Raw genomic sequence first — 11,761 nt, 5'->3', positions numbered from 1 at the left:
CCTCAGCTCTGAGGCCAGTGCTTGTGTTTTTGAGTTGTTAGAGGGAGCCCATGGCATCCACCAATCCTGAATTCAGTCCAGTAAAGTCACAAAGTTGATCACCTTGAATAAAGCTTTGCCTGATCCACTAAGGCCTTGTTGAAATGTTTATTTTGAGGGAAAAAAATGAAAAATCCAGTGCCTGAGTGTTCACCTCTTCGTTTTTCACCTTCCAGGTTCACTCTAAGCAGCCGCTCACCTGTCCTTTCTATGTCAGCGTGTTAATATACAACCAAAGACGCAGACGCAGGCCATAAAACTTCTCAGTGCCGTGTCAAGGCCTGCATAAATTATTGGCTAGACACAAAGGTTGATATTAAGTTCGTTTTTAGAACAGATCATATGCTAGCAAATTATTTTAAAGGTGATTCCTACTATGATTTCATGCAAAAGTACAGTTCAACTGGGAAAAAGGAAAATGCCCCAGAACAAACATGATGAAATTAAGTGTGAGATGGTGAGAGCTTAGTGTGATTCTGCAGTCCTGCAGCCTCAAAGAGTGTGCTTACGGGAACCTGAGGTATGATGGGGGACCATGGTTGAAAACATAGTATGTACCCAATACTGCATTAGGTGCATATTATTTCCAGGGGAAATAATAGAATAGAATAGAATAGAATAGAATGCCTTTATTGTCAGGATGTACAATGAGATTGGAGCTATCAAGTACTGGACACTAACCAGGTACCAGCTGTAAAGATCTGTATCATAATGTTGCCGCCATGATGTTTGAAAGCTGATGTGGTATGCTTTGGATCATGCGCCGTGTCTCTCCTGCTCCATACTTCCCATCGTTCTGGAACAAGTCCATCTTGGTTTCATCTGTCCTTTTTTTAGAACTGAGCAGGCTCTTCCAGATGTTTTCTGGCAAAGTCTACTCTGGCCTTCCTGTTCTCAGGTGTAACCGGTGGTTTCGAGCTTTGTAAACTATGTTTACACCCATGAAGGTATCTCTTGACTGCAGTCTTTGACATCGATTACGCCTACCTCCTCAAGCGTGTTCTTGATTTGGGTAGATGCTGTGATGAAGGAACGAATTCTGTGATCATGCACTTTAATTGTTTTCTGTGGTCGTTCAAGCCTTTTGGTGCACCAGATTGCTGATTTAGACACTCCTAAAGCTTTTCTTTGATAGGTTTATTGTGGTTTTTCAGCCTAATGACGTCTCCCTCCCTTGTGTCTACATCCCTTTGGATCTTGGGGTCAACTCCAGACCTTTTTATCTGCCTAACTTGTCATGAAGCTACAAGGGAACAGCCCTGACCTGGCCATGAAACTAATGTCAGAGAATTGTCCAATTAATTTTGAGCCTCTGAAAAAACTGGGACGATGTTATAAAAATTCCTATATTTCCTAAACGGTTAATGTCAACTTTTTGTGAAACCCCTTGATTTAAAGCTGAACATCTCCACTTTGATCACATCTTGATTTTTTGATTTTGAATCTTCCTTTTGGATACTAGAATAAAATGTCCGACAGCAAATGCAGGTCTCTATATTAATAGTGGTGCTGTCAGATTCTGCTTTACCTGTAAATGAAAACGAATTATTTAAACTGGGAAAAACCACCTGGCTGGAGGTAAACAATCCATCCTGATTCACAAATTAGCGATGAAAAGAACAGATGCTGAAAATGTGATTAAAGATGACAAAAGAAGAGAACAATGTAAAAACAGCTGCAAAAAAAAAAAAACCTGTTCTTACACAACAAGTATTCATGTCTACGTGCCAGAGATAGAGACGCACACAGCTTATAAACGTCTGAGTCACTCCTGTCTGAAAAGGAAAGCCGAGACAGAAAAAAAGGAGAAGAACAAAGGTTGGTCCGGCTGTAAAACTCACACCAGATAAAATGGCTTGGCTGAGAAACTGCACACACACACACACACACACACACACACACGCACACACACTTCTGATTCAGTTCAGGGGCAATTACTATCAACTGAGAGTGCTCTCACTCAGTTAGTGCACCCTCTTCACCCTAATTAACATGATTACACACACAGTCAGTTAACTCTCGTATTAAATGGTGTGAGCAGCTCCACAGAAAACACACACAGACAAAACAATCAGTGTGTGAAAAAAGAGCCCCTCTGACGTCCTCCCAGCAGCACAAAGATTACTCATTAATCACCGGCACTTCAAGGGAGCCTGACCTCGGCAATAATAGCGTGACGCAATAAATATGTTACTCTGATACAATTAGGTATCATCCGCTACTACAAGTGTGTACACTGCTCACTTACTTGATGATGTTCATTAAACAGGTGAATCAGTCTGACAAGAAGGAGTCAGTGACACACTTTTTTACCTCTATCTTGTCATTAAGTGGTCAATAGAAGCCTCCATCATCCTGCAGAAAAGTGCAAACATACCCTTGTGTCTCAGTGTTCTTTTTTTCTTTTCTAGTTTTATTATTTCCTCATTCAGTTCCTGTTTTTTATTCAACCAAACTGATTTGGTTTGGTTATCGAATTCACAGCTGTGTAAAAAAAAAAAAAATCCTGAAGCAGCTGATTTATGTTCTTATCTGCTGTTTGGCCCTAATCACAATAATCATGTGATGTGCTGTTGAATTGCCATTAAAACCGCTCTCTGCTGTATGACACGTGGCTGCAGCGTTCAGGATTTAAAGATGGGTCAATGTAAATGCCACGTCTGAACTAGACAAACACAGTAGGTATGAATCTGACCAAAGTCCTCTCCTTCCTGCTCATCCTTCCCTGCCTATTTTTTTAAAAAATCAATTTGATTGAAACATGTTCTGCATCAGTCACGTTCAGGTTTATCCCAAACTATTACTGTATATTTATTAGGCTTATTCACATATCCTTGATATAACATGTTTTCATGTTTCATTGTTTCATGTTTTACGGTGCTGTAATGCTGAACTAAAGGACAAGAACATCCTGTTCTTTCACAGCATTTCTATTTTATGCTTTGACCCTTCTACATGTCATCAGGATATCGATTGAACTTTTCAGCACTAATAAATAAAATCCACCTCAGTCAGATGCAGCTATAAAAACTGCACATGATTTATTAATGCAGTGATATAACAGAAAACCTCACAAGCAATACTAAGTACTTAATCTGTGCCAAGAAAATGTCCCCCACACAATTACACCACAGGCAGCCTGAACTGCTGATACAAGGCAGGATGGATGCATGTTTTCATGAAAATGGCACATCAGACCAGGCAATGCTTTTCCAATCTTCTGTTGTCTAATTTTGGTGCGCCCGTGTAAACTCTCAGGCTCAGTTTCTTTCTCCTCTGACCTCTGGCATGGACAAGGTATTTTCACCCAGAGAACTGCCGCTCCCTGGATATCGTCTCCTTTTCAGACCATTCTCTGTGAACCCTGGAGATGGTTGCGTGGGAAATTCCTGGTAGAGCAGCAGTTTCTGGAATACTCAGACCAGCCTGTCTGGCTCTTCAGCACTTCAGCAGGTCATCTTGACCATGTCCACATGCCAGAATGCACTGAGCTGCTGCAATGAGATTGATTGGCTGCTTATTAGATATTTGCGTTAGTGAGCATTTGTGTGGACTTGTGTGGCATTTCACCCCCTGGTATTTTGTTGTCCATCCGTGAGCTTTAAAGCTACCACAGACAGCCATGTAATAAACCAGTAGAATATTTGTGCTGGGACGCCCTCTAATGGACAGGATATGAACATAAAACAAGCACAAAACAAATGCAACAGAGTACTTCCCAAGGTTCATAGCAAAAACTTTGTCAGGGGTAATAGCTGGCCTACTTATTCCTCTTTGCCCCAGTAAGAGATGGAGATACTCACAGAACATCCTTTGCCTTTTGTGAATACCACTGTTGGTTTTATTGAAACTTTTTCTTAACAACAAAAGACAAGTGTCACAGTGATTTGACAAAAATAAAAGTGCTCGCCAACACAAACTCTTTTCTCTCACAGTAATGAAACTAAACAGATACATTGTGCTACCATGATGTTAAGTCATGCTCGTGGCAAAAAAAAAAAAAAAAATCAAAGATGCATAGGATATCTGATGACACCTCTCTGAAGGCTCCAACAGTGTTTACTGCATGATGAATTAACACATTGTACATAAAGATTACGACAAACGGTACAGAACATGCCGATTCCCAAAACAAACCAAACTGCTTGTCATTTTGAACGACACAGTTATTAAAAATTAGCCAAAGATTACGTAGAAATTAGAAACTTGTGTTAAGAAAAGTCTTTTTTTTTTTTTCTTTTTTGCCTCTCGATAACGACGTGGATCGTAGCAAAGGGTTCTTGACAGGGTAGTATCATAAGAGTGGTGTGCAGCGTTTGTCAAACAAGCTCAGATTTGCACAAATACTTAAAAATGCAGCGTTTAATTACCAAACACCTGATGTTCTCCTAGTTACAAATGAAAAATAAATAAGTCAATAAATAAATAATTTTGTTAGGAAGCATTTGCTGCTCTTCTTTTTTTTTTTTGTTTGCTTGCTTTTTTGTTTTTCTCCACAGTCATTCGCCATGACATATGAGACTTCCTAAACTCCCAAATGTTCAACCTTCCAGCTTAAAAATAAAACTAAAAATCAGCAGTTCGTTCTCCTCAGCTTCACCCTCCAGGAGGCCCGACGGAGCTTTGCTTTTGTTTTGTTTTTTACATGAATGATTTCAAGAAATAGTTCCAACATTTACTGCTTTTCTGCTGCGTGAATAAAAAAAAATCAAGACTGCTCTCATGTCTGTGGCTGTATAGCAGCTGGTTAGCTTAGCCTAAGGTTCTAGGAAATGCCAGGCTACCTCTTTTCCCTGTTTCTGGTCTTTATGCTATGCTAAGCTAAGCTGTGGTGGCTGGGTATATTTTCATATTTACCACGCATAATTTACCAGATAGAGTGACTCTGTCCCTGTGGAAAATATGACTGAATTGCTGCTAGGCTACCTGTTTACTTTAATGATTAGAGAGTACATGACAGTCAGTGTAAACATCACTTCACTTACTACTACTTATAATTCTAATGATGAATTTGAGCAGAATACCAGACTTTTAATAACAGTAAAAAAAAGTCTGAAGATGCCTAAAGTCTTAAGTTATTATTAATATTGCGATTAATGAAGCTGCTCTCTCACTTTGGGGGACGCAGCTGTAGGTGATCCTATGCTCGATGTGGATGCAGGTATTTGAGAGAGATTCCTAAAAAAGATTCCTGTAAGCACATTAAACTACATTCACTGGCAAGCCTTTGTAAACATCAGCACGTTAACGCTCGTTTGCACTGTTTCTGGATCAGCGTTGGTTATAAGTAGTGGGGAAAAAGCCTGATGTTTAGACTTTGTCCTGTGTGCAGAAGCTTAGTTTAAACTTTTTTGTTTATATAAAAGAGTAGCTTTGAGCTTTTTCTTTAATAAGATTCATTCCAGCAGCGTGAGACTGAAGGTTAAAGCATTTGTCACACGCCACAAGCGTGAGAGTAGGAAACCCTGACATAAAGGTGATTTCAGTCCTATAATCTGTAAGGCAAATAACTGTATTTCCCAAGGTGTTAAACTATTTCTTTAAGATCATTAACTTCACCTGATGAGAACTGCTGACTTAAATCTTGATCCTCCTCCTTCCACGTGCTTTATAACATCTACACCAAATCAAGCTGCATCTGTGCTCTACAGATGATCACTCCATCCTCTGCCCGTTCCTCGACCCTCTCACCATTTCCTCCACCATACCCCAAACCCTCTGGCCTGGTTTTCCAGCGGCAGGCCCACACGCCCTCCTCCACCTACTGTCTACCACAAAAACTTGAGACCGTCATAGGAGCTGGCTACAATGATACTGGATTTCTACACTTGCCAAATAGACAAAATACTGCAGTGCTACAATATTTAGAAGGAAACGTCTTCCTAATACGTGGAACTTCTCGCAGCATTTTAGGCCGAAACGCATTAAGAGTGAACTGAACATGTGTAAAACTTACTTACTAGTGAAAGTATCCTCATTTGGGATACTTATTTGGGAAATTTTAGTGGCACATCAAACAACCTGGAAAATCTTGGAATTTTTGAAGGCGGCTCTGCCAAGCTGGCATAAAGCCAAGCCTCTAGTAAACATCGTGGACGGCTGTTACAAAAGTGATTTTTCCCTTTAAATCCTTCTGGTAAACAACCCCTCCTACTGTGGTCGTAAACAAAGACACAATATGGCTAAAATGCATGTTTTCAGTCTGACTTTTCGAAGGAGTCTTGGCAGTGGCGGCACACAGCGTGCAAAAGTGGGAGCACAGCACAGACCTCCACTGAGCTGGTCCCATAAAACCCAAAGTCTGTGTCTGTACAGATTTGTTTCATTTGCTCAAAATGCATTTCGGCCTCTAATGCATCTTTATTCCAACTCATTAAACACACTTTCTTTATGACATCTTGTTTCCCAACTAAAATATATTCCCCAGCCCAAAGTAAAACTGCTAGCACCAAACCCTGAACCCCAACTTCCTAAATTTTAACCCCTCAACAAAAACATTCAAGCACAAATGATGAAACCATGGCCTCCAAATAAAAACATTCAAAAACATACATTCATAGCCTAATTCCCAGCTCTAACTTTTATACCTAAATGTTCACGTTGACCTTCCGGCCCATTACCTCCTCAGGCCAACCGGCGTCCTCCGCACACCGAGCTCAGATCCCTCTGCCCCAGACCTGATCATTATGCTCTCGAAACATAAAATCTAAAATTAAATCTAAACCCCTCTTCGCCTTTGCAGATCTGAAACCTAGATCGCTGGTCTAGGAGCTGATGATCTGACCCGACCAGGTCTCATGCTTTGTGCCTGGATTCAGGTGGGTGATCATCACCTCGACAGCCTGGATCTTCTGGTTCTTGGGAGGGATGGGGCACACTTTGTATGTAACCTCGTCTCCTTCCATAGGCACGTACTCTCCCTCAATGCTGGAAAAAGAAACAGTTAAAAAGAAAAAGTGAAAATGGAGTGCATTTTTATATTTTGGAGGAGTGCTTTCTTTAAATCTAACAAATCAGACTTCTACAACTGATAGTAACATTCAAGGCCCGTGGACTTACTTTGGCACCACCCATTAAGCTGCTGTGTTTTTTGTAACTAGATGCGACACCGAACAGGTGGATCTGACTGAGAACCTGAGGAGACTGCATGCAAGGGTGCCAGATTCATTTCAGATGTGGCGGGGCCAAAAAGCTAACAAACAAGTCAATAACAAATGAGATTCCAACTGCTCACATTAACCTCCCCTGTGAAAGACTCAGGGGAGTGTTAATGTTCACATTCACACTGCTAAGTTAGCCATGTTGTCATTACTGACCCTTGACCCCAACATTTCAGTTTAGAGCCTGACCAATTTATTTGCAGATCGATATTATCGGCCGATATTGGCTAACGCTGATATTTTGGTGTTGACATTTAAAATGGCTAATTAATGAAGATTTAAGAAGTACAGACAAGATGGGAGAAACACCCTCACTACACCATGTAGTGAGTGTAGTGAGTGTTGATGTTACATAGTTTGTCCACCAGAGGGCACTCTGCAACTTCCTAGCTAGTCTGAATAGAGATGGGCAGAGTGTAAACGAGTAAATCACTGACCGCACATAACAAATATCAGGGAAATCTATTTATGTTTTGTGAGTCTGAAAGAAGAAAACATATCAGCCAGGTTACTGGAATATCAAATCTATAAATCACCAAATATCAGTCTTAAAAATCCTAAATCACTCTGTGACTTTCAGTCATACGGTAGCTACATCCTAAAGTATACCCTGCCTTATTATCTATCTGACTCTTACAGGGAGCATAAGCTGAAAAAACAAAAACAGTGCTGTTTCAAATGAGTCCTGAAGCCAGCAATTGAGAGCACAAACTTATCAGTAAAATGTTTATTGAGGTCACAAATCAAGTGACGAATAAGGTCATTATCTCAGTGACCAAGACAATGAGATCTGTGTCTGTTAAAGACACTGCTCTGCGAGTTGAACAGCTAAATTCTTCATACATTCAAACAAAACTTCTCAGTGAGGTCACTCACTCAGAGATGTGGACAAAGATGTCCTCTCCTCCGTGAGAAGGCCGTATGAATCCGTGACCCTGAGACCTGGAGAAGTTTTTGCACACCCCTTTAAATACAGGACCTGATTTCGCTCGCACTGTCCTGCAGAGAAAGAGACAGAAACAAAGAGAGAAAGGGACAGTGCATTATAAATCATTTGCAGAATAATTTTGCAAAATCATTCATTAAAAAAAAAGTGCTGTTTGTACTCACGCTGAGTATGTGCGGGTGCGTTTAGTAGGCAGTGGGCTGGGCAGCTCTCCAGGCTGTGGTGGTTTCCTCTCCTTCTCCCAAACCCGGCTGCCCTCCCTCAGGAAGGGGAAGGAGAGCTGCAGGGGAGTGCGTGGGGAAGTGAGGGGCAGAGGGGGGTCTGCTGGTGAGGAGGGGTCAGGGTCTGACATTGCGACTTGTTAGAGTCTGGGTTTTCTTTTCTCTCTTTTGGGTTTCCTCCAGCGGCTCGCAGAGAAAGAGAAGGAGGAGGGTTTACACCTCCTGCATGGCACAAACGTTTGCGAGGGAGCGGAGGCGTTCAGAGTTGAGCTCTTACAGGTGAAGGAGTGGAGCAAACCCTAAAATAAAAGAACAGGACAAAGGATTCATGCCAGAAAGAGGGAAAAAAAAAAAGCTTTGTCAGCGGCACAACAGTGAGGTGTAAAATTTACAACCAACAGAGATGACTGGTATTTCCAAACAACAACAACAGCACCTAAGTAAGGCTTTCTTTCTGATAAAAAAAAATCAGTAGAAAATCCTGATGAGTGGCCGGTATTGACACAGAACCAGTGAAGTTGATTTATTACACTTGGTGTGCTTGGTGCATCTGCAGAATTCAAAACTGATTTTTTTTTTTTTTTTTTTTGGTGCATGTCCTGACTTTTTATAACATTTTGTCCTGTTTCCAAATGTCTGCAGCCACTCTAAGAGATAAACAAATTCTACTCATTCCATTCCACAAGACTGACATCCATTACAGGATTGGTCTGTGCTCAAACAACGAGCTGCCCCGTCAGCCGTTTCATTTCAGAGGTAGATCGAGCTCGGTCATCGTGCCTTGACACAAAATCAATTGTGATTTCATAACTGGGAGATGATTAGTGTAGCATTAGCAAGCTCATCAAAAAAATGGAGCATTGTTCAGCAAAGGTTAAACACCTACACTAAAGCCTGGTTTATCAAACATAGATGTGGGTGAGTGTGTTATTGGGGCCATCAGCAGGCACCTCCCAGTGAATCATTAAGGCTTGCAGGCTCAATGTTTGACAAAGACTGATGAGATGAGTGTGTGTCAGAGTGAATCCCACAGGCTCCATCCAGTATCACACTCTCTGCCTCTTACTGTCTGTCTAAATATAGTCCTGTGTGGTGGGATTGAGGCTATCTTTGAACTAGACCACAGGATCCTGAGGCAGAGGTGAACAACTGGGCTGCATTAGGATGCACACAAGATGCATTTCATAAATGCGGCTAAAAGCTAAAGGAGGGCTTGTAACATGTGCTTGCTGAGGTTTAAAATCAACATCAACCCAGTTTCCTTTTTTGTATCTGCAGTGCTGAGAGTTACTTTACATAGCTAAAATTAGCAAAGCCAGAGCTAACATCCTGATGCTAGCCATTAGAACCCCAGCTGACTGGTTCAGACCAGGCACCCTCTTGCTGTGAGGGGGCAGAGCTCAACAATGCACCACTGTGCCGCCCATCAATATCAATATCTGAGTTTTTACACTCTAAAAATTAGTATCAGCTCTGGCCCAAGTAATTCAGTATCTATGATGCATAGGTATGTAGCACAACATAACCATGTGCACCAACATTAAAAATATTAAATAGATACAAAGTGGCCCTAAAAACCACCCAGTCTGTCCTCTCCGTGCTCTGAGGCTACTAAGTAACCACCTCAGTTTAACATATGGCTTAGTGGAAACTCATAATTTCCATCCTCACTGATGCTGATGATATGGCACCTACTGTGTCACTGAATAATGTCACTGTGGCACTGATTGATCACATCACAGAAGTGGCACTGTTTGGCTTTTTTTTTTTTTTTTTAAGGAAAACACACTGCAAATGGCTGCTGAGTGTGAGCTCTGTTGGGGATCATGCTGGATAGAGAGAGCTGCTGCAGTAATGGTGATGAACATGCACATCTGCCATCACTGTGACACAGACAGGACTTGATGGCATGACTGATGCATGACAAAGCATAAAAATCTAGCCTAAATAATTGAGTAACTTGACAGGCTGAGCTCCTCTTTCATTAGCCCACATATCAGGCTGGGAGTAGGCCACTAAATGGATTTCCTTAACCATTCTGCAGAGTCAGATCAAAGACTTTAACCAGAAGGGTGTGAGGGCTGCTCTGCAGGAAGGAAGAGGACTAGAAGAGCTCTGAGGAGACAGACAAAAGGCCAAAAAGCACCTCCCTGCCTGTGAAACTGTGGCCGTCTGTATTCCTCTGCATCAGTATGGGACACACGTCAGCTCCTCCATACACACACACACACACACACACACACACACGGAGCCTGTCTTTAAACTTTACATCAGCCTTTTTTAAAGAGACAAACAGCCCATTTTATTTCACGGTATCATTTGTGTGAGTGTGAGGATGGAGCCTAAATAATTCAGCACCAAATAAGCGCCCTTCAGGCAGCTCGTTTCCAGAACATTCTCACACTGTGGCACACAGGAGGCGAGAGGATGCTCCACCGACTGCGATAAAAGCCTGACACCAAATCTGGTCTCGGTTATACTAAAATGCAAAGAGAGTAAAAAAAAGAAAAAGAAAGAAATTAAGAGCGGTAGTAAATAGGAGCTCGGAGATTTAATCACAACACTGCCAGAAACCGCCGCCGTCTGCCCGGCTCAGAGAAGAGAAAGACCGGATGCTTAAATCACTCATAAAGCCAGATCCATCGCTCGATTACTTACCGTAAAAGCGCCGATCAGCTGTCACATCAACACTTGAGACGTCCCCGGGTTTTGGTGTGATGTAAGTTAATTATGTCATTAAGTCCGGTGAAGGCTGCGGGGACATGTGGTGAATAAGTGGATCTTGGTATGGATGCGGCGCACACGGGTGGGATGAGGGGGAGCAGCAAATGAAAAGGAGGCAGCAGCGATGGGGCGGGAGTGCGGGGGGGGTTTACTGCTGAAAACAACGGCTTCACTATCCTCCACTACACTCTTTGTTCTCAGCGCGGAGGGAAGCAGCTTTTAATTTTTGAGCAGTCTGGGGATGCTGTAATTGTATGATAAATGTTGTCTACTTTGATTTTATTTATATATATATATATATATATATAAAGGAGGTTACATATTAATTTCATTATTGGTCATGGGTACCTTCTTTGACACCTTTCCCTCAAAAACTATTCTCAGAATCCTTGACATCGGTCATAATTATGATATGATTTGATTCGGGCAATTCTGTACCAATCTTCGGCAGGCTGGATTAAAAAGACCAACGGGCTGGGTGTGGCCCACGGGCCGTAGTTTGCCCACCCCTATTCTAGAAAATGATCAATTTAAACCTCCTTTCATTTATTCTTTGCCATAGTTTGTGCCCTGTTTGCTGTTCTGTGCTCTTCTTTTCTATGTCCCCCAAAACTCCCCAACCTGTCACTGCAGACAGCTGCCCCTCTCTGAGCCCTGCTCTTCCTGTTAAA

The 11,761-nt window shown here is 41.9% G+C and overlaps 1 protein-coding gene across 1 annotated transcript; it reads right to left on the bottom strand.

The window, feature by feature from the left end:
• Positions 1-3,857: 3,857 nt before the first annotated feature.
• On the bottom strand, positions 3,858-11,172 carry csdc2a (cold shock domain containing C2, RNA binding a). The gene is made up of 4 exons (XM_030755827.1): positions 11,025-11,172; positions 8,310-8,665; positions 8,076-8,198; positions 3,858-6,966 (listed from the first exon to the last, which is right to left on the bottom strand). The coding sequence occupies exons 2-4, from the start codon at positions 8,495-8,497 to the stop codon at positions 6,804-6,806; spliced, it is 474 nt and encodes a 157-aa protein (XP_030611687.1). The 5' UTR covers positions 8,498-8,665; positions 11,025-11,172; the 3' UTR covers positions 3,858-6,803.
• Positions 11,173-11,761: the final 589 nt, after the last annotated feature.

Source organism: Archocentrus centrarchus, chromosome 19, assembly GCF_007364275.1.
Source record: "Archocentrus centrarchus isolate MPI-CPG fArcCen1 chromosome 19, fArcCen1, whole genome shotgun sequence".
Taxonomy (NCBI): Eukaryota; Metazoa; Chordata; class Actinopteri; order Cichliformes; family Cichlidae; genus Archocentrus; species Archocentrus centrarchus.
This window is presented reverse-complemented; position numbering and strand designations above follow the sequence as displayed.